General features: G+C 42.0%; 1 protein-coding gene across 1 annotated transcript; it reads left to right on the top strand.

Moving 5' to 3' along the window:
• Positions 1-860: 860 nt before the first annotated feature.
• Positions 861-24,267, top strand: LOC129099408 (immunoglobulin superfamily member 21-like). Its single transcript, XM_054608640.1, has 10 exons — positions 861-930; positions 9,421-9,533; positions 11,493-11,614; positions 11,831-11,949; positions 12,573-12,688; positions 13,874-14,375; positions 15,272-15,372; positions 21,097-21,289; positions 22,174-22,212; positions 24,185-24,267. Exons 1-10 carry the CDS (start codon positions 861-863, stop codon positions 24,265-24,267), a joined length of 1,458 nt encoding a protein of 485 aa, XP_054464615.1.
• The last annotated feature ends 134 nt before the right edge of the window (positions 24,268-24,401 follow it).

Consider the following 24,401-nt stretch of genomic DNA (forward strand, 5'->3'; position numbering starts at 1 on the left):
ATTTTTATCAGCTTGACCTGCCTTATTCATACACTCATACACTCATCCTTAAACCTCAACACACATTCTTTAAACAAGTAGATTTCTATCTGAAACAGGTTGAATTGTGTTACTGGTCTGGCAGATTTCTTTCTCATGTTTAAGGGAACGTGAGGAGTCTAGACAGAAATACCTTAACACCATGAAATGTGGTTTCTGAAGTGTGCACCTGTGGTTTACAGGTAAAAGCTGGCATCATTGTGGTGTGATGAACTCAATCAAGCTTGACTGAGAGAAACTTGTTACTTATTCTGGATTTCATCAATACAATGGTGTGTGTCTATGTTTGACCTGAGGACATATATCTGATTATACATTCACATTTTTGGGACTTGCCTTCCTAATGGAGTAGAACGGACATGGCTCTGGTGTCTGATGGCTGGCTAGTTAGCTTGGTAACGTTTGCTTGTGCCTGTCCATATGATGGGGAGTGAGGTGGAGGGACCGTTGGACGCAGCGCTGCCATGAGGCCGCTGTTTGGCTCTTTTTCTGTACCCAGTGTGGCATGGCGTAATTAGCAAGCAAGCCAACTAGCCACTCATATAGTAGTTAGCTAGCTTGCTAATTCCACTGTACTTAAACATTACCCTGGTTACAGAAGATGAGCAAAACCAGGTTGTCACTTGACTGGTGATAGCAGTGTTCTTTCCTACGCTGTGACAAGATTGTGAGGATGAAGCATTAAGGTATTTTATTTTAAACAATAGCTCTGGCTCTCTACAATTCATAACGTTACTTCCAAAACGCTCGTTTTATTCCTTACTGCAAAAGCTAACCTCTGTAGGTCCGGGACTTGCTGTAAGTTTGTTAAGTTTATACAGATGTTAGACGGCTACAACGGTCCCAATGACAACGGTGCACATAAAAATGGCCACCACACTGACCATCCAGGTACATTGGTTGGAATGGCAATGTCCCTTCTGCTCCTGTTTTATTTCTATCGTCGTTATATAAGGTGGAAGTTTGATACTGAGGACATGTGGCATCAAATGGGAAAGCCCCAGCGCCTGACAGAGACCATCAGATGGGTTTGAAAGAAAGAAAAAGTTAGTAAGTGGACCTGGAATTTAAATGTGTTGCAGCCTCTTGTAAGTTATTTTTATGTATTTGCCTTTGGTTTCCCTTCAGGATGAAAATCAACGTGCAGACACTTGGAACTTGCTTGTGTTGGGCGATCTGTCACAGAAAACACGATGTCTGGTTTGATTGTTGTCATAGTTACTGTTTATCACTTTTGTATGCCAATGCAGTGGAGGTTTGTCAAAAGTGTATTTCTACAAATAATAACGTGTGACGTGGTAAGAGCAGTCAGGATACAAGCTGAAACACACAAGGTCCAGGGCCCACACCTCCTGGTTCAATGCGTGACTATTGCATTTTAGTAATTTGACTATACATTAGATCGTAAACTTGAATGACTGATGTACAATATCAACTAAGGCACTTCATTATTACCTAATATTGTGGCCCTGTGTCAAAATCTTAACAAGAAAAAGTGGCATCAAATTCAGAAGTAGAAATACAAAGCCAATCACGTTGATTCTGACATTAATCATTTTGCTTGGAGCTCTCATTCCTAATTTAAGATAAATCACATTGCCATAAACTGACTGGGCAAATATTGAAGCCTGTGTATTTTTTTGTGTGCGCTACACTGAATGGGTACTGGAAGGCAAAAAGTTACATACACAATGCACAGTCCAATATTCCTTGGAAATGTGTTTTTATTGGATGATTTTAATGCAAGTTCCCTGATAACACTCAGTGTCAGAGGAGAGAGCAGTGTGTTCTTCATGAAACCAGCTGATTTTTGCCACAGGGCCCTATGACATGTTCATTTGGCCATGGTGAAATATTGCAAACAATTGGCTGCCTGGAAGTTAAGAAAACATCCCAATACTCAAAACATTTTATCTGCTCTGGAAAATCTGCAGTAATGTAATGTAGTTGTGATCATTCATTAATATTGCTTTTATTTATAATTAAATTAATCCACCAGTCCACCTTCTGTTGATGACGGATGATGAGCACAAATCTAAAACCAAAGAACATTTTGTGTCAAAGGGAGTTCAGATGTTAATGCAGCCTGGTGATGTGACCTCAGAGCAGGAGAGATGTCATCTAAGTTACCTAATGCCGTTGGAGATTTTTTCCTCTGGGATAAAAAGCCCATTGTCTGACCCATATTGCTCAAAGGTAATCTGTACTTTAAAATGATTAAATGCTTGTGGCTGTTCAAAGGGGGTCACGGGTTTTAATCCAGGAACATAATTCACTATTTTCTGTCAATGATCTTGGGAGCATCTCAATAAAGCTCTCTTCGGCCTGCAAGAAACCAATGGAGCCCTTCACTGACCATTTGTGGAGCACTGATCAATAAAAATAGTTTTAAAAACAAACAATACAAATCATAATAAAATAGTGATAATAAGATTTTTTTAAGCTAAGAATTGTTGCTTATTGTTGTATATATAATACATATACAACTATGCTGTTGTTATTACAGAATGACCACCAAAGGGCCACTTACTTTTATTGTAACTGAGGTTTCACGGATTAATCCACATTATTTGCTCCACTTTTATTTGGGGTTGTTTAATATTCACGTACCCTTTAAATACATAATGACTCTAAATTCTAAATTTGGTACAGACATTCAGGTTCCCCTCAGGATCATCGAGCACCATCATCAGGTCAAATGCTGAAGAATGCTTAGAATGCTGAATATCGTTCCTCAAAGCACCGCAATGCAGCTTCACAGGGCCACTTCACAGGGTTCAGCTTCACAGGGCCACTTGCATGGATGTAGAATCTTTGGGGCCAATTTACAAAGAATGGCTTATGTCCTCTGACAGAAAGCATTATCTACCATGTCTCAAGGTCTGACTTACCCAAAAATACTGCGCTAATCACAAATATAAGTGCAATTTGCCCTTTTTGAAGAGGGATTTTGTAGAAAATAATACGTTTATTTGTTAATGTTTTACTTAACCTTATTTTTGAATCATTTTTTCCTTTTTCTTCATTTTTTTTTTTTTATGACAAAACATCCTGTTATTGCATCCCAGAATAAACTAGTTAGAGCAGTGCATAAATATGCCTGATCTTGGCTACATTCAAAGCTGCCATGCTCAGTGGAAAGTCAGGGTGTGACCCTAAAAACGTGCTTCAGTTACCACCAGCTCTCTGAAGACGCTGATGATTCCACTGTAACTGTGTGTCGCTGTGAATTGGACGGTTTTCGCAATGAGGATCATCTGGATAGAAAGGCACAAATATTGTGCCAAATGTCTGAATATTATCTAATCATAAAGATAATAATCTCAAATATGTGCAAACAGCACAGGAGCACCAAGATGCTATTTTCTTTGCAGCATAATTAGGGTTGCATTTCCCCCTGTGTGCTTTGGGAATTATACTATTTGGGCAGGTTTGGCGGCCGCAAAAGCCACACAATCCTCCAAACAGATCATCAGTGAGCTTTAAATGTGTTGGCAGGTGTTTTTTAAAATTTTGGACAGAACCAGGCTATCGGTTTCTCCCTGCCTCCAGTCTTTATGCTAAGCTAGGCTAACAATGTCCTGAATGCGGCTCTGTGCTTAACACATAGACATGACATTGATCTGAACATAATTTGCACTGTTTGTCAGCGCGGATGGATGAATGTTCAGTCTTCTTTTGCATTAAAATAATTCCTGATGTTCAGAAGATGAAAGGAGTTTCATATACTAGTTGTATTTCAGGTAAAAATTTGGTCCTGAAGTTTGGAAGCTTGTTAGCTAGATGACAGATGTAGCTGCCCTGAATATAGAAGTGAGCTCTGTGATCAAAGACGAGTATTAACATGAGGTGAACTCCTTGTATTTCCCACTCAAAGCTGCTTTTGTTTTGCCTGACGTCCACCATTCCTAATGCAAAGCGTCGCAGCACCATTTTTTGTAGTCTTTTGACTTGCTGCTGAAGTGTTGGAGTGTGGAGTCTTTCATCTGACAGCAGAGCAGAAATGTACAAAAGTGGAGGGTTTGCTGCATAAGTAATCTTTTCCCCCTCCAGCAAAGACAACGGGCATGGAATATCAAACACGTTTCAGTTCACAGCCTGCTATAAAGGCCAAACTGTTGAACTGTCCTTTCCATGTTTGTCACATTTAAATAGGGCAAAGCACACAGAGTCCACAGCCAAACCTAAGCTAGAGGGACAGTGATATCACTCCCCAAAATCTCATTTGACTAACCTTAATCTCATTCCAAAATATGCTTTTCCTCAGTTAAATGATTGCTTTGTGTTGTTCACAGAGGACATTATGAATCACTTATCATGAGCGAGTGCTGTTTTTTTTTTTATCATTTCAGTGTTATTCTGATATGTGGTAATCTCTGTGCCACATTGTTTGTGTGTGTGTGTGGAAAGACCAGAGCTCGGCAAATGTCTGGCTCTCTAGATGAAAAGCTTGAGGGAGGATTAAGAGGAAAAACATGGGGAAAATAATCTGTAGTCCGCTGACGTCATGCAGAGGCCAGTGTTGTGGAGGTGAGGTGGACTGTGATGACAGAGGGCATCTGCCCTCCCAGCACCGGCAGCACACATACACACACACACACACACACACACACACACACACACACACACACACACACACACACACACACACACACACACACACACACACACACACACACACACACACATTATCATATTGTCTCGGCAAATAAAAACTCATCGTTAGAGGTCCTATAAGGGAGGTATCTCAAAATCACATGTGCCTACATAACATTCTTTCTTTTTCACATGTGAAGCATTTGAAACCTGTTTGATATTAAATGTGATTTTTCAATTGAAATGCTGTTTTCATACAGTTTCTAACATTTGCATGTGCTAACTCCTTTACTGTTTGTATAGAGTGTTGATGTACTTAAGTGTGCGCATGCACACAGTTTGCTAAGGGCATTACCCACCAAAGATGGCAAATCCAACCTAAACAAATTGACTCTCCTGATCTGTGTGCTGTTGGTGAGTGGGTAGAATATATATTAGCTAGTGGCTCAATATTTAGTGTCCAGATATAAACATGTATTTGGTGGAGAATGTTTGGTCAGTTCAGTGGTACACATCACGTTTTAAGAGCTTACCAAAGATGTCACCCGGTTGCTCGTAGTGACGGTAGCTGTTGAAAACACCAAAAGAACATGTAGGTATCCTCGTAAAGCCTTTAATCAGTTTTAAATATCTGTGTTTATTATCTACATCAAACATTTATGTAAATTACTAAGAGCAACCACAGACACTTTCGGCTGAAAGTCACCAGTCAACACTGTCTGAAACACCTGTTGCTCGGAAACGGTTGTGATCCTGTCTGTCAGCTGTTGGAATATTGATTCTTACAACCAAACATGCAACGAGCAGACATTTTGATGCTGGTAACAGTTTTAAACGAAATGTTTGAAACGTGCTAACTCAACATGTACATACATATTTTTGATGACATCAACCGTAAAGGGGTTTATAAAATGTCTGTAAATGTATTACATGTGAAATAAAAAATCATGTTTTCACATAAGAGGTTTTGCATTTAACATATGATATATCTAAAAATGAATTACATTTTTCAAAATGCGACAAAAAAACATTTGTGAAATGTTTTTTCCATGTTATATAAAATGTGAAATCAATGTTTTTATGTGATAAAATCACATCGTATAAATATAAACAATACGATATATATTGTGCGTGTATATTTTCATTTGTGAAATGTTGTTCTGCATGCAATTACCATGGGAAATGTGTCATGTGCTTTTTTGTAAGCATACGCAGTTGTAGTTCTGTAGATGAAGACTTGCATCTTGTATTAACCCATTTAATCCCACTGGTCACAGCACAGCAACATAGAAATGTTGTGCCTGGTGTAAATACTGCTGCTCCTGGGGATTAGAGCTAGATATCTAAGCAGTGAGCTGAGAGAGCTGTCTGAGTGTTTATTAGACTGACAAAGGTCAGGGTCAGCTTTAGTTCACTGTCCAGTTCTCTTGCTTGGCAGCTGGCCTCAATGGATGGAATGATTAACTCTTGCTCTCACTGATGAAACACATCTCTGATGCTGAGCTGCTGGTAAAATACACATGAGCCAGAGTGACATAAAAAAATGCAGCAGAAGATGTACGTCCCTGTTAAAGTTAATGTCATCTTCTCTATATTAAATATTCTAGTGTCAGGAAAGAAATGTGGAGCACGTCAAGGAAAAGTCTGTATTGAATACTGCAGCTCTGAACACAAGAAGCACTTTTGTTTGTTTGTTGAAAGTTTTGATCATTTCATCAATACAACCACTAGGATAAATGACAACAGTTTAAAATAATCTATTTGTAGGTTAAACTGCAGCATCCAGTTTTCCCTTTTTATGACCTAAAGTAGTTTTAAGGTTGTAAAAGTCATCTCAATTTAAACTATCAGAAATAATCCTATATTCTGTGCTATCTTGTTGCAGCTCTTCCTTGAAGCTGTATGAAGTTTACACTGAATGAAATATTTAAACCTGAGATTTTACGCTTTATGGCTGCACCTTCCATCAAATGGAAATGTTCTAAAAGTCTTGAGCATCTTTCTACACACATTTCCTCAAAATTCAGCTTGACAGATTTCAGATTTTTGCAAACATCATAAACCAGAACTTAAAATACAAATGGATTTAAAGTGGGTTCAAACAAAGTTTGACTGGAAGGTGTTTAGGGTTTAAAAAGTTTAAAAAGTTAATAATTATTACCAGGAATATCTCTGTCTTATATCTATTCAGTCAGGAACACTCACGTCTTTTTATCGATTTGCAACAATGGAAATACAGTTATACTTGGCGCTGGTGGCTCCGCTCTTGAAAGGCTCCCTGGATTGGCCAAGCGGTTACTAAGCCATAGCAGGGAGCACCATGCTTACACCCCCGGGTATACAGAAATGAGCCCACGGTGAGATTTAAATTCCATTTCAACCATTCATTCATTACCGCTTATCCTGTTAAGGGTAGCGGGGGGCTGGAGCCAATCCCAGCTGTCATTCACACTCACATCCACACCTAGGGGCAATTTAGAGTCTTCAATTAACCTAAGCTGCATGTCTTTGGACTGTGGGAGGAAGCCGGAGAACCCCCGCTGACACAGGGAGAACATGCAAACTCCACATAGAAGGCCCTCTAGCCGGCAACGGCCCTCTTGCTGTGAGGCAACAGTGCTAGCCACTACACCATGCAAGATTAACTCTGCACTTAAAAGGGGTGGAGGCTGGGGTAGAGGAGGCAAAGCTTTGCCAGCAGTACTGTCTGTAACAGCGTTGGTGTAGCAAGGATCAGTAAGGAGGGAGTCATATTTAAGTTTAATATTTAGTAGTAATTATAATAATGACATAGTTCAATAAATAAAAAGATACCAAACGCAGTCTGCAAACTACAGGTAGCCTACAAACGTCCACGTTCCAGGCGAGGCACAATTAATCTCGAACGAACCTCATACTGCACTATCTTTTCATTTTTTTTTGCACTTTCTGCATTTTTCTCTGCTTTTGATCTTCCTCTCTTTCTTATGTGTGCTGTGCTTTTCCCTTCCTTTGAGTCTCTGTGTTATCTACTGCTTCCCCTGTGCTACAAGACCTGAACTATAAGAGCCTTTTAAGTCAAGTGTTGTAGATATTGTTCTTACAGACGCTGCCTCCAGGTCACTGCTGGCACAAGCCAGTCCACGACCTACAGTGTGTCATACCCCTTAGTCTCTTAGTTCACTCCGCTGTAGGCATTCAAGACAAGCAAAGTCAATTTATTATCTTTGAGGGTAATTTGTGCTGCAGTAAGCATAACAAACATAACAAAACATAATCATACACTATAACATAGAAACACACAGCAGTTCACATATACACGTACCATGTCTACTGCTAGTATGGATAGTATTTACAAGCTGATGAAAAAGTTTACGGCTATCTGTCAACTGTTTATATAGGAGATTAAGTAGGGTGATGGAAGAGTCCTTCCTACCCCTCATTTCAGGCAACAGGCCTGAAATTGGCTTTAAGATGATTGCCCTTGGCAACCGGGGCCACAAAAGGGCACTTCCATAAAGATGGAACCATCTTTTAAGTAAGTGACAGTTGGAAGATATGATTGAAAATAGGACCTAGTTGCACCTCACATACTTTAATCAGATGACTACCTATATAATCTGAGCCTGGGCTTTTGAGGGGTCTACAACCTTTCAAACACGTGATCACACTACGCTCATTGAGAACGGACTAAAAGGGGAGTTCACAACAGACTATTTCTGAGCTCAGAGTGTTTATCACTGAAATCTTGTACATCAAATCTCACATAAAATGTATGACCATCCTGAGCCTGCTGCTGGTCTGACTTCTAGCCGTTAAGCTCTACGTTACTCCTTCTAACTTGAATTGCCAGACAATAGTTTTCATGTTGTTTAAGGCGGAGCCCAAATTGTTCATCCTGAGCCAGTCTCAATTTTGTCCTTATGTTTCCTTATCTTGCCTTGATTTGATATTTAATTTCATTTTGCAGCTTGCATAGCTGCAAGACAATCCTTCCCCTCATGTCCTTTTCTCTTTGTACAATAGCATTTTAAGGGACTTTGATACCACTCAAATCTTTGTCCCAAGTCTCTATAAGACAGCCATGTCTCAGTCAAGGCTAAAATCCAGGCCTCTCTGAATTCATGGCTGTAACGACCCTGCGCCTGCAGTTCATTGGTTTCGTTCCAAGGACTTTGAAGAGAATAATAGAAGTAATGTGATGGGTATGCAAGAGAGTGCCTGTCTTTTCATCCTGAGGAGAACACCACCTCTTCACCCCCTGCAGGTAAAGTCACATAGGCCCTCAGCCTGGAATTAGTCCAAGTCCAAGTTGAGAGATTTAGGTTCCGGGGATTTTTGGATTTATTACATTGGAGAAGTAGCTCTCTTCCTGTACTGGATCCAGGTAGGGGGGTTGGAAGTCGGCCATTGTGTGACCATTCCAGGCTCCTTTATCTTTGCTTTAATATTGTTTTCACTTCTGGTTTGTAACAGCTGACTGCAGTTCCCTCTGAACAGACTCTCCATAAATAATAATGAGGACCTGGACATTTTAGTTTGTCCAAGTGTTCTCCACTGCCCTTAGGTTGTCTTGCTCCATAAAGATGGGGTAAAGTGGAACTGTTGTTGTGCTGTGACAACACATCTGCTCCACTAATCACAATACACGCTGATGCCAGCCTCTTAAACGGCCTCACGTCCAGTTATGCTTTCACAGCAGAATTATTTGTAAATGCAAAAGCACGTATCTAACATCACAGTTCATACAGAAGCCTTACAGGTTATGTAATTTCCAAATGTCTCCCATTGTTCTCTCTTTTGCAGGTTATTTAACCATTTCCATTGAGCCTCTTCCTCCTGTTGTCATTGGAGACACAGTCACACTCAAGTGCAACTTCCTAACAGACGGCAACCTCCGAGAGATAGTGTGGTTCCGGGTGAGCACACAGATGAACTTAATGCGATAACAGCTGCTTGACAACTTGTCTCATAATAAACCTCTCTCCTTCTTCAGCCCTCAATGTGTCTGTTAGAAAATAATCATGATAAGTGTAGAGTCATACATACAGGTCAGTAGGTTTTGCCTTATCCCTGTATGTCAAGAACCATGGTGTTGTGTTAGACTTGGGAAAAATGTGACCGATGATGACTTTTTTGGTTGGTTTTTGGCACCAACAACACTTAAAGTCTAGCTTGGAGCCTGTGTTTATATTCACTGTGAAGTTACCCATTGGTTTCTGGACTTACGTTCCAAGCCCTGAGTTTGGCATTTTGGCATTTGCCATCTTGGTTTTTTGCAACTACAGTGGCTGGAGCTTAGTACAACAGAACGTCTACTAAGACATTTTTAGGCGACCAAAAATACATAGTGAAAGCATACATACCCTGTTTTATGGTCTATTTTACTCTAAATGGACCATCATTTACTAAATGAACATCATGCTGTATTGAAGAACCTAGAAACTAGAGATTGAGACCATAAACTCATGTTTACAATGTTTACTGAGGGAATAAATCAAGAGAGAAGTAGAGTCATTTTCTCATAGACTTCTATACAACCAGAGGAGTCGCCCCCTGATGGACAGTAGAGAGAATGCAGCTCTAAGGCACTTCAGCATTGGCTTCACTTTTCAAAACAGGTTGCCGCCTGCCTGTGAGCATGTATTTGGGCACAGCAGTACTTTGAGCTAATTGCTAATTTCAGCATACTAACAGGAACACAGTGACAACACATTGATGTTGCTATTGGGAATTATTTTGATAATGTACAGAGCTCAGGAGGTGTCATGAAGAAAAAGAAACTCTAATATGTGCATATGATTTAATAATTTCTGCTCTCTGATATTTCGTTAGTACAATTAAGTAATTGCGATCTCAATTTAATAATTTGTGTGCACAAATGACTAATTCATGCTCTCGATTTAATATCCTAAATTTGTACGTTAACTCCTCCCCTCTTGTAGAGTGCAGGATCTCAAAGATTACAAACATTGTTTCAATGCAAAACCAGAATTACGTCCTTAAATCTCAGCCCAAAAATAAAAAGTAAATCAAATTTAATCTAAATTATCCCTGGTGAGCGTATTGGGCTTCATAGTGCTTGGGGCCCCAATATCAGATCAGAATCAGCTTTATTTGCCAAGTATGCGTACGCATACAAGGAATTTGACTTTGATTTTCAGTCGCTCTCATCGTACATACATAGAAATAGACAAATAAAACAGAAAACAAGGACAGAAAAGTAGGATAAGGGAGGCATATACATTTAACTTATATATACAAGTATAAATATAAATATATATATATACAAAAGTATATGAACATAAAAACACAACAACAATGAAATGGAAAAAAAAATTGTTTTGATCTGCCATTTTGAAAATGAGTGAGTTAACTATTGCTGTTAGCTGAATAAATAGTAACACACTTTTATTTCCTAAATCTAAGGCAATATTAGAGCCTCACAGTCTGAATATCTCTGCTATACATAAATGCTGCTATACATAAAAACAAGCTATTGGAGGACATCGACTTGGTCTACATACTTTTCACCAGTTTGTCATTGACCAAATAACCATGAATTAATCATATCAATGATCTGCAAGTTAAATTTGCTGCCTAAACCATGGAGGAATACGGCTGGCCGATTCAGCCTTGCTGCCCCAGTGCACTGCAAAAATATTATGCTCTGCAGCCTATAAATCATTATCCCCAGAGCCCTGTATTGTAAGACTCTTTTTTTTAAATGTTTTTGTAAAACATGAAGGACCAATATTGGTAAAAGTTTCCAAGTACATAGAAAAGCTATTTATGTGCTTGACTTCATCCCAATTTAAAGTCTAGGTCACAGCCACTGTATTCAAACTCAATAAAGCTAATGAACCTTTGCCTCTCAGGTGAGTGAAGGAGGCAGTGCCAAGCAGAAGATCTTCACCTATGATGCAATGTATAACACCAGCTACTCACACATGGAGGACAACCGCAGACGAGAGGACCTGGTCTACCAGTCGACTGTGCGGTGAGACAGTCCAATACTACTGTACAAGTTGTGTCATGCTCTAATAACACAAATCCTTTGAAAGACAGACAAGTTTGGGGGAACATTCCCTCCCGTAGCATGTGGTAGGGGCAGGTCATATTAGAGAAAACCAAGTTAGGTTTTCCAGCATCTGTAATCTCTAGAAGCCAAGACGTCTAAAATGAAAGATAATATTTGTATTTAATCTTTGTACAGGCTTCCTGAGGTAAAGATGGAGGATGACGGCCTGTATGAGTGCCATGTGGGGATCTATGACAGGAGCTCCACTGACAAAGTGATTTTAGCCTCTGGCAGCATCACCCTCACTGTCATAGGTATGTAAATGCGATCTTATCTGAAGTAGTCTCATGAATTTTTAATAACATATTTTTAGAGGAAAAGTCAAAGGGATCACAAAACACTTCAGGATTCATCCTATTTGCACCATTGATATCTGTACCAAAAGTTTACGGCAATCCAATAGTTGTTCAAATAGATAGAAATGTCAGTGTGGACTGAAATGGTGGACCGAGCGACTGCATCGCTATCTAAAGAGCATCCTTATAGCATGGATAAAAACACACCTTCCAACGCATCTAAAGCTCATGAAGTGAACAGGTGGTATCTCGGTGTTTGAATGTGTACATGAACAGAAATGTAGAAATTATATTTCTAAGACTTCCTGCTGGGTTGTTGTCACATTGGCTCTTTGGCTCTGTACTTATCACACAGACATTAGGCTGAGATCCATCTAAACATCTGGCTCTCAAAAAGAAAGCAAATCAGCAAATTTCCCCAAATGTGCTCATCTGTTGAAAGTGTAATTGAGTTGGTTTGATATGTTATAGATATCATCACCAGCATAGGGACTCACAATTGTGTATTTCATTGCATTGACATGTATTTTCCTTTCATGGATGGAAAGCACTTCCATGTTTGCCTTGTATTTTCTCTGCAGTACCTCCCAAGTCTATCTCTGTGGTGGCAGCCGACAGCCCGGCTCTGTTCAGCCGCTACGAGGCCCAGAACTTCACTCTGGTTTGCATTGTTACAGGAGCAAAGCCAGCTCCCATGGTGAGATGGAGCCTTTTGACTCTTTATCCCTCTTGAAAGACTCCATAATCATGTTTGCGTCACTGCTTTGTGTGCTAGGAAGGAAAACAAAAAAAATGGCTTTGCCTAATGTGACAGCAAAGCATTGGTCTGTACTCTCTATGACCTCTTAGGAAAATGTATTGAGGATTGGTAGAAGAGAATCAGAGTACAGCGGCATAAGTGATAAGATTAAAGTCCAGTGAAGAGTGGTTTATCATGTCCTGATTGAGACAAACATATTGGTGAGATGAAGAGAAGCAATGCCGCATGCTATCCTAATCTCGATAAAAATAACACCCAATTTCATTTTCTATTTTTATCTGCTGAACCGGACTGCATGTTCAACATCTCTCTCTGTTTAACCAAGGTCACCTCTGCCCAGCACTGGGTAATTGTAGTTGTGGTAAATAATGATGATTGAAAATACCAATCTCTCTGGTCACATCACATGACATAGCAGCATCTGACAGTAAGCTGCCAACGGACGCGCAGATATGTAAAAATACAGCAGTGTTTACAGCAGAAGAACAGCTGTGTAGTTGAATGTTGTTGGAATGTAGATTATTTAAATTTCTGTGTCTGGATAATATTAAAGATTCTCTCACTGATCATTTGATGTATATGACCTTGTTTCATGGGCTAGAGGTTGTTTAAAACAGATAATGTATTAACTACAGGTACTGTAATGAAAATTTCATAAGACGTTATATCATAATAATCTACATATAATTTATTACAAATGTTAAGCACATGATATAATCGAGTTTGAGTATAATGAAATGTCGTTACGTAAATGTTGGTGGGAACCCAGTGAGGGATGATGTCCTGGTTTTTGCATTAGGTGAGTTACTGTGCGTTCAGAGACTTTTCTTGATTGTTTACTGAATTGATAAATGTTTGGGATTTATTAAGAGGAACAGTGACGCTCCAGTTTAACTGTTAACCCTCCAGTACACTGTTGGCTGCACTTGGTTAACAACCACATCTTCCTGTTGAACACCATAGTTAACTTCTCAGCATCTCTGTCAACAAACATATATATAATTGTAACAGCCTTTGGCTTATTTTTCTGGCTCCTTTTGTAACTGCGAGCACACAGCAAACATTCCAGATGGAGGTATGGTGTTCCTGTTGGGCTCACCTTTCTTTGTCCTGGCCTCTCAGGTGTACTTCAAGCGGGATGGTGAGCTTATTGATGTGGTGCCAACTGCCCAGTCTTCCTCCTCAGTGGAAGACCAAAGAAAGGGCCCAGGTCTAGAAAAGAGGCTCTGGAGCTCCCGGGCCCTTTCCAGTCGAGAACTTGATGACACCAAATTGCAGAAGTCCCTGTCCCTTCTGGAACAAGAGGGGAGGCTGGCTCGGCTGGGCCAAGACGGCCCAGATGGCCCCGAAAAGCGCCCAGAGCTAGGGTTTGAGTCGGACCCCGAGACAACCAGCGAGGTAATCCCAGAGACGGTGGTGAGCCGGGAGTTTCCGCGCTGGGTCCAGAGCAGCGATCCACTCTACTACTTCCAGCACAGGCAACAGGCAGCAGGAGATGGCACCATGGAGGTGAGGGCCATGCTGACCTGGAGCCTCAACCCCCAGCTGGACAACGAGGCTCTGTTCAGCTGTGAGGTCAACCATCCTGCCCTGTCCATGCCCATGCAGGCCGAGGTCACACTGGGTGAGTCTTGCACCAACTCACACTTGCTGAGCTGAATCCGGTTACTCAGATCAGGTTTTAATGCAGACGCTCCCCTGGTATAGTGCTGGGGAAAACTGAACAAACATAATTGTACTGATAGTCTCAATTTAATTTAAATGTATTCATAGATAGAAACATTATGTCCTTAAACAGTGGTGAGAACATCTCCCTGTCAAAAAGTTAGCATTGTAAGACTCTAGGAAAGTGCTCAGTCTGAGTTCTTGTGATCAATTCAATTCAATTCAATCAAAAATTATCCTCAGAGGGCTTTACAATCTGTACACATACGACATCCTCTGTCCCAGGACCCTCACATTGGTACAGACAAAAAACTTTAAAGCGGCGAAAAAAAGGAAGGAAGAGACATATTGTAGATATGTAATGGAAAGAGGAGTATGGGCAGTCAATTATCTTTTTCAACAGAATCACTCAGATCACCTGATTAAGTAACAATACAGATGCAGAACATAATGTAAATACTAAAGTTAGATATACTCCCAGGAGTCCTGATACAGTTCATGTGCAGTTCCAAAAGACCTAATGAGATGTAAAATGAAAACACAACCACATTTTTTTGGAGGACAAATTCAGGGCTTGGGAGAATTAACAAGGGCAAGCCACTGAATCCATTCAATTCAAATAGAACTGGGAACAATGAGCAGTAAGTGGGTCATCCTGAGCCTTCAGCGCAGTTTGTAATGCTTCACTTCAACTGGCTAATACTACAGTTACATGAAAAGGAGGTGGACTTGTTCTCTGAGCAGGCGGGTACGTCCTTGAAATGCTGGTAGCCACATACTATACCATGTGATACATGTTTCCTTGTGTTCAGACATATGAAAACTATACAAGATGCTGTTTTACTTTCCCATCAGCTGCTCCAAGAGGACCCAGGCTGTCCATGAGCCCCAGTAAGGCCAAGGTAGGAGACACAGTGCGGATCACTGTCCAGGGCTTCCAGCTGGGACTTTCTGCAGTGAGTTTTCAACACAGTAGCTCTTTGAACATGGAACGATCTGTGAAGTTCATCATCATCCTCTTTGACCACCTCTCAAAGTGTACCACACGTTTTTTAATTTAATTCCTTCCTTCCAGGCAGCAATTGGTTTCAGCTCCTTTCTGTCCACTTTGAAAATCAACTTGCGACTTGAGTTACATTTTTTATACTAGGCATTACAATGACATTTGTGACTGCAGTGACATTTAAATGTACTAAACAAGCTCAATTACTGGGATTCACCTGTATTGGGACCCTACAACAAATCAAACATTGTAATTCACATTCAAAGTTTAGGAGATTATGGGGAAAATACTGCACAGAATGTAAATAGATTGCTATTCTTTGCCTTTTGAAGAAAGCAGAGTGGAGCAGCAGCAGGGAATTTGCCCAAGGGCACTTTAGATGGATTATGATTGTTATGATAATGATGGTATTCCACAACACATTTAAATGCAAATGACTTCCCTCTGTAAAGTCACATGTTTCCAATATCCTAGAGTGTTCCTTAAATCCCAATCCTGGTGACGATAAGCGGTCTTTTTCACTGCCAGTCCTCCAGTAGAACAGAGAGCCTGAGGCAGGCGCCTGTTGCCGTCAGAGGAACACAGATGACTGAGGTTTTGCTGTAAGGGCCCCGAGGCTTTGAAACCACCTGCCTGAGAAAAATCAGAACAAATCAGTCAGTGTCATTAGTAATATATTTTCATAACTTTTACATTCAAATTTGAAAGGAAACAGTATTTTTTTGTAAAGTCTGTTCTTATTTTATCAGTTTTCTCGTCAACGGCAATGTCAGACTTTGACAAATGTCAAATTGTGTATGGTCTCAGAACAAATCAGATGTGTAGCAAAATTTAATGAAATTATTATTTTACACACAATAAGTTTTAGTTGAGGACCTTCATCAGGCATCAGACACACAATATAAAACAACATTGCTTCTGAAGCCACAGGCTGCAACAACTAATCAAAAATGTGTTCCTCAAACACAAGCAACAAATAAAATATCAATAACACTTTACACAGATTTTATCATTAAACTGTTTTCAAAAATATGTCTCACGATCTATCTCCCACACTTTCATCTTCTTGACTCCTCTCCTCTCTCCTCTCTCTCTCTGTCCGTCCCTGATGTCTCCTGTCCTCTTCCATCAACGTTTGATCCCCATCCCCTCACTGCCTATCAAGGTAAACAAAAACTCAATAATTACATGAATTACAGTATTTTCGTCAGCGTGTGGACAGCTCGAACAAATTAAAGCCTGTTCCAAATATAGGATAAACTCCTGGTCTGTCATATAATGTGAAGGCCAAATTAGCAACATGTACATTTACACTTTAATGAAAATTCAACCATAATAACCTGATCGGGATATTTTCAAAACTTTGTTGTTGGGGATTACTCATGTAAAGCGCTATTGTCCTATTTCAGTCAGTGTGGGTGTTTGTGTGGTAAAGTCCCTGACAAGGGAACAATGGAAATGGACAGGTATACGTAGTGAGAGGCTGATGAGGAGGTGGGCGGGGCAACTGCAGGGCATGTGGGATAGAGAATGTGCCTGGAGAGGAGGGACAGAAACACAGGCTTTGACAGAAAAGAAAGAACATATTAAAATATAATTCGATTAACGAACAAAGTGAATTAGAAATGAAAGGCTGTCTAAAATATGCCGCTTCAATCTGCAGTCAAGGATCATAAACAGCAAAACATTAGCAGCAGAAACACAGTCGCTCCTTTTCATTTTGAAAGAGCGACTAGAAGCGATACTCAAATGGTAGCTTCATCACTCAGTATGTCAGTCAGTCAGTCAGTCAGTCAGTCAGCGGCAGACTTTAGTGTTACAAGGCTGGCCCTACTTTGGTGAAGACCAGTAAAAAATCCTGAGCATCATCATCCTTACTAAAAAATCTATTCTTTGTTGGTGGTTTCATACCACTCTGTTTAGAAAAAGACACCAATTATTGGTTTTATTGGGTTGAATTGAACCCCTTTACAATAATCTCCACCCATCAGTTCTTCAAACTTAGAAAGGTGAGCCACAGTACTGGATGTTTTAAAATCGAGAGTTACGAATGTAACTACGGTTCTATGAATTCTGGATGACCGCCAGATGCCGGTGCTTTAGCACTGGATATCTCCATCTCGCATATGCGCAGGTCGAGTAATTATACCAACAAAGTCACCTGTGACCATGCGATGACGTAGGGCACACGCCCCAATATAAAACCCTCACGTCATCACGCAATCTGTTCCTTCGGAATCTTCTCGCCCAGATTCCGAGTGACAGACAAGATCTGGCGGTCATCCAGAATTCATAGAACCGTAGTTACACTCGTAACTCTCATTCTATTTCATTCTTCCTGACCGCCAGATGGCGGTGCTTTAGCACTGGATGACTTATACCCACAAGGTCACGAGGAATGCTTACCGCATTAAGGAAGGGAAGCCGTTGACAGGACTGCCGCTGTCATGGCATGAGGAGCAGCCACATTGACACGGTAATAGCGAGCAAAGGTACATGAAGACTCCCAGGTTGCAGCCGCACAGATCTCTTGCAGAGAGACCCCCTTCAAGGCTGCCCAGGATGTGGACACACTCCGAGTAGAGTGACACTTCACATTACTAGGGGCAGGTAGGCCCTGTGAGAATCACATCCACGATCCAATTAGAGAGCCTTTGTTTTGACAGGGGTTCACCCCGCTTACAACCCCCATAGCAGACAAAAAGGTTGTCAGTCTTGCGTAAGCTGGCAGTGACTTCCACATATGTCTTGAGTGCCTGCACTGGGCACAGTAGCTCTGACGGTTCCTCTGCCCCGTCAGATGAAGCCGGTGGACTGAATGCAGCCAAGTTGATGGCTTGGTTTACCTGTGAGGGAGGCCCCCTCTTTGGCAGGAAAGATGGATTTGGCAGGAGAGTAACCCCTGAACCTTCCGGGTACCAATGCATGCACATCTGGCTCATTGATAGTGCGTGGAGTTCACCCACTCTCTTTGCTGATGTGACAGCCAGCAGAAATGCTGTCTTCGCAGACAACCATTTTAATTCTGTCTGACCTAATGGTTCAAATGGGGGCAGACATAAAGACTTTAATACCAGTTTCAAGTCCCATGATGGCACTACAGAAACTCTTGATGGTCTAAGCCTCTGTCCACCCTTTAAAAACTGACTAACCAGATAGTGGGACCCTACTGTCTGGTTGTCTACTCTAGTGTGCCCTGCTGAAATTGCGGCAGCATATACCTTCAATGTTGATGCACATCTACCATCATCCAACAATGACTGAAGGAAACGCAGGATGATGGCCACCGAGCAGCTCGCCGGTACCTCACCATGAGTCATGCACCATTGGGAAAAAAGCTTCCACCGGTTAGCGTAGAGGGACCTAGTGGAGGGAGCCCTCGAACTTAGCACAGTATGGATCACTGACTGGTCACAGGATGCCAGGAGTGAGTCCTGGCTTCCAATGGCCAAACGCATAGCTGAAGACGATCTGGATTCGGATGCCATATTCGTCCCTCCAGCTGAGAGAGAAGGTCTGGACTGGAAACCATGGCCTCCCCGGCTAGTTTGGGGCTACTAGCAGTAGTTTGTGGCACCCCTGCTGGATTCTGTGCAGCGTGATCCGAATTAGTGGAATTGGAGGGAAGGCATACAGAGGGCGGGCTGGCCAAGCGTGAGCTAAGGCATCCTGCCCTAGAGGACTGGTTCTCTCCATTAGGGAGAACCAGAGGGGGCAATGCGTTGATGTCTCTGAGGCAAAGACGTCCACCTCCGCTCTGCCATACCGGCTCCAAATCATTCCAACCACATCTGGATGGAGCCTCCAGTCTCCCTGTGGCGGCCCTTGGCGGGACAGCACATCTGCTGCAATGTTCTGCGACCCTGGGAGATGAATGGCTTTGAGGCTCAGAAAGTGGGGAAATGCCCACGTAAGGAGCTGTTGTGACACTCTCAGACATTGCCTGGACCTGGTGCCACCCTGATGATTGATATGGTACACCGCTGAGGTGTCCGGATGAGAACATGCCGGCCCTTCAGTGCTGGGAGAAAATGTTGCAGAGCCAGATATATTGCTCTGAGCTCGAGCACGTTTATGTGAATTAACCTCTGCTTGGCGCTCCATCAGCCCCTGATGGTCCTGCGCTGCCAGACTGCACCCCAGCCTAATAGGGAGGCATCTGTCTCCACCACCTCTCGGCGGGAGGGGATTACTCCCAAAGGAACCCCCTTGGTCACATATAATGTTCTTCTCCAAGGCGTCATTGTCTGGCAACAAAGGCTGAAAACCCTGACGTTCCTGCCCTGGTGCCATTTGGAATTCAAGTGCAGCCCGTTGACCCAGATTTGAAGGGGTCGTAAAAAAAAGAAGACCCAGAGGGACGACAATGGTTGCTGCTGTCAGCATGCCCAGCAGGCTGAGAAAGAGGCCGTATTTCAAAACCCTGCCCCTCTGGAATTAACCTATAAGTTGCTGAATAGCCTTCACTCTCTTCTGGGAAAGGACGGCTTTCATCGACTGTGCGTCGAGTGTAATACCCAGGTAATCTACCCTCTGACTGGGTGCAAGATTGCTCTTTGAGTAGTTCACTGTAAGGCCCAGTTGGCTCACATGACCAAGTAGCATCTCCGCATCTCTGACTGCCTGCTGTGCAGTTGGAGAGATGAGTAGCCAATCGTCCAGGTATGGTAACATTGTCAAACCTCTGGCTTGCATGGGAGAAAGGGCGGCTGCCACGAACGTTGTAAATACGCGAGGGGCCAGTGAGGGACCGAATAGCATCACTTTGAACTGGTAAACCTGCCCTTGGAAGGCAAACCTCAGGAACTGCCTGTGGTGAGGTGCAATAGGCACGTGGAAATAGGCATCCTTGAGGTCTATTGACACAAACCAGGCCCCCCGCACAACTGACTGGAGAACATCTGCCAGTTGTAACATTCGAAATGACAGAACCTTTAAAAACTTTTTTTCTCAAGTCTAGGATTGGGCGTAACCCGCCATCCTTCTTCGGAATTAAAAAATACACTGAGTAGAACCCACCGAGCCGTGTATGCCACTCTACAGGCTCGATTGCGTCTTTGTCTAACAGTGCGACAATTTCCTGCCTGAGGGCAAGGTGTTTTTCGGGATCTCTGACCACAGTCATTCTGACCCCGCAGAAAGTGGGTGGCCGGCATCGGAACTGTAGTGTGTATCCCTTGGAGAGTGTGGACACCACCCAAGGGCCTGTGGTCTCCCTCTCCCAGTAGCTGAGGTGCTGCTGAGAGAAGCGTCCGACGCCGGCCCCTCGCACATCAGGTCTGACCCCCCCGAGGGGCTGGTGCTCTTGGCATCTGAAAGGCCAGCCAGGAAGAAGCCCGGCTTCGCTGCTCATTGTGCCCAGAGTAGCGAGGGGCTCTAGGTTGTCCAACTGGGCGAGCAGTTGGATAAGAATGGCTGGGATGAGGTGGCAAAAGATCCCTTTGCCTCGGACTTGGAACCGTGCTCCGTCGCAGGCAATATGATATGAAAATGTTTTTCTCACCCGATGTGATTGTTCCAGTGCTCTTCACTGAGCTGCTCCGGTGGGACAGGTCAAAGATCAGTGTTTTATCTCTCTGCTCACTTTGTGACTTGATCCTGCAGTGCTCTCACCTGGCCATGTTTGTGTGTGTGTGCATGTGTGCTTGCGTGCGTGCGTGCTTGCGTGCGTCCATAGAGCGAGGTCTTCCCTGAGCCCATATTCACCTGGACCAAGGTTGGTGGGCAGCTGCTAGATGGCAGAGAGGAGCACGATGGAAGGGAGCTCATCCTTGAAAGAGTTCCAGCTGAACTCAATGGATCCATGTTCCGCTGCACGGCCCAGAATCCCCTGGGCTCCACGGACACTCACACCCGGCTCATCGTGTTTGGTGAGTTTTGTGAGGGGTCTGGTTCTAATAGTTGTAGCGTTGTTTAATCAAACTACGTTAAAATTAAAATATTACTCTCATGAAAACTTAAGGGGCACCACTTCTGTATAGAAGAAAATAACTAAATAAAATCAATGATTTGGCAACAAATTTTCCAGTCTCAATATCTAAGGCGTAAGTCCTGATTTCATTGACCTCATAGTTCCCACTTTGAAATAATATGACAGATAACGACTTGGCGATAAATGGGTAATTTATTACTGATACGATTAAATGAATGGATGACAAGATTAATAATTAAACAAGAATACAAATTATGAATGAATTGATTTCAAATAACATAGGTAATATTATATCAGATAGAGAAAATAAGTCGGGATTTCCTCATACTCCTATCCCTACTCTACCCCGTCAATCTAAATTATTATTAATCAGAGCATTTGCCCGACACCAACCCTGGATCATTTTACAGTTGATAGTTGCCTACTTTGAGCAGCGGTGTCCAGATGCCTTTGCGAGGGTTCAGCCGGCTGTTTCTACGGTCCTCTGAGTCGGCTCACGTCCCTCCAAACGGAAGTTGTTCCTGATGAGGAGGCGATGGATGCCGGTTGAATTTCGCTCACTGTTGTGAGTCTGGTTTGAAAAACATGAAATGGTTTTAACTCTGTTTTACACTTCATAAATACAGGACAAAGACGTATTTCCTTGAAATCCTTGAAATCAACTGTTGAGGGGGGTTATTGAATACGGGGGATTGGATGTCTTTGGGTCAGATCAAAATTCTGCAGTGTTAGATCAGCCAAGGTCCATCCAGTCTCACTACATAGTTTATAATTTTTTCAGTAAGCTCACAATTTACGTTATTTTATTTGTTGTTTTTACAGATAACCCAAGACTGAGGAAAGGAAGAGAACATTTTATTGGTAGGTCATTTGTCATAATCAGTTCAGGCATTGTTACTACTGTTACTGTGGAGGCATCCCATTAATGTAATAAACCATTAGTATAAACACATGGTGACTACAGGAAGCGGGTCTCCTGTGGCTCAACACTTATCATGATAGAAACTTTGTTAGGACAGAACTTAAATATGGAGCCCCAAAGTGTTCAATATTGAATAAATATAATAATAAATATAATAATTGAATAAATTGTGAAAATGTATAAATAAAAGAATAATTAGTTAATATTTTAAAGTGGCCCTGTTATGCTTTTCCACTTTTTCCCTCTTCCTTTAGTGTGTTATATATATTTTTATACATGTAAAAGGTCCGTAGAGTGTAAAACCTGAAGTCCATGAGTTACCCTCCCCCTCAGAATCACTGCTCCGGAGCTGCCTGAAAACGGATCCATTGAATTCTCTCCTTCGCTTCTGTAACTTTATGAAGTCATAATGTTACGGAAGTGATGTAAAACTCCTTCTGGCTAGTTTGGCCCTCAAACAACAAAAGAGAGAGACGGAGCTAGAGCTCCAGGAGGTAGGGTTTTTTGAAATGTGAAACGTTGACCAATCACAACAGAGCAGGCTAGCTGACCAATCAGAGCAGACTTTGCTTTCTGGAGGGAGGAGTAAGCTCTACAACAGAGCGTTTCAGAGAGAGGGTGAGAAGAGGTGCTGCAGGACAGCCAGGATGAGAAAAAGAAGGCGGATTATGAGCATTAACGCATGTAAACATGTTGTAACTGTAACTTGAGATAAAAATATGCACCCGGAAAATAGCATAATAGGGCCTGTTTAAGTAATAACTAAATCTTTAATTTCTTCACTTTATTTCATTATAACAGTGTTTTGGGGTACTTAATTTTGATTTCGTAATAGAAACTTTTAGCTACATTTTTTTATTTTATATAGCCAGTCTCACAATTACACCTCTCTTTCATGCCACTTTCCATTTCATAATGACAGTGGTGTTGTCACCGCCCTTTCACCTTTCAGCCAATCACAGAGCAAGTATGTAAATAGACAAAAGAATAGGGCCCAGATTTAGATTTAGAACTCTGCTTGGAGTCTTCTCCATAGCAGGGTGCCTGATGAGGCTTGTGGGTTGGTAGTTGGTAGATTTGGTTCTATGCCTCACATGAAAAGGATGGAAAAATGGTGATATATCAGAAACAAAACTGAAACATTTCTAATTTATATACATAGTGAGCTCATTCTCACTCCAAAGTCATCAACTAAGCAGCTTGGTCAGTGGCCCTAAGCTGCGCTACGCTCAATGTCACATTAGTTATGGCAGGAGTAAAGGAGGAAGTCAGGGGATGTACTAAAATCAGCAAGAAAGTCTATTTCTGGTGGGTTCAGAAAAAGACAGGACTGTTCACATCCTGTGTGAAACCAAAAGTCAATAAAGATTTGTATACCTGTCATGTATATAACAAAGTTAACTATTTAGCAGATATACTTTTTAAACCCAAACCACAGTCTTTTCATAAAACTAACCAAGTAGTTTTATTGGCTTACCTAACCAAGTTGTTTCTTGTGAAAACAGAAGTTTATTTTGAAAGGACAATGTATGCACATGAGCAGAGACTAACATGTTTAAAACTGACCCTGGACGGGTACAGAAATCTCACGGTAATGCAGCAAACATGTCAGCCAATACGACAGTGTGGCTCAATGATGTGATTGAATAGTTTGTGGACAACAATGGAGCTCTATTGCACTGAGGAGGAGAATAAATAAGGCTTTGATACACACAATACTTGTCAAAGACACAGTCAGCGTTTGTTTGGGTTTGGACATGAGAATTGTTGTTAAAATAATTACAAATATAGACTTCTCCTTTAGTGTGAAATTGTTGGGTGAATATGTACCAGTCAACATGTCACAGTCATGGTGTATCCCAGTATGGATCTCTAGCAGTGCTCTGTAATCCATGCTGTCTTTGTGTGCAGCCATTGACGCAGCGGCCAGTCGGTGCTCCCTCACATTAACATCCGTGTTGCTGCTGCTGAGCTTCACCTGCGAGCTGACGTGACCCGAGGCTCTGCTGCTCCTCCACACACCACCACCCACAGCTACCTGAGGCCTCGGCTCTTTAAGGACCCCTTGACAGTTATTAAACCCCGACCCAGCTGTTCCAACAATGCTGAACATTAAAGATGCAGCAGG

This window comes from Anoplopoma fimbria, chromosome 12 (assembly GCF_027596085.1).
Source record: "Anoplopoma fimbria isolate UVic2021 breed Golden Eagle Sablefish chromosome 12, Afim_UVic_2022, whole genome shotgun sequence".
NCBI lineage: Eukaryota > Metazoa > Chordata > Actinopteri > Perciformes > Anoplopomatidae > Anoplopoma > Anoplopoma fimbria.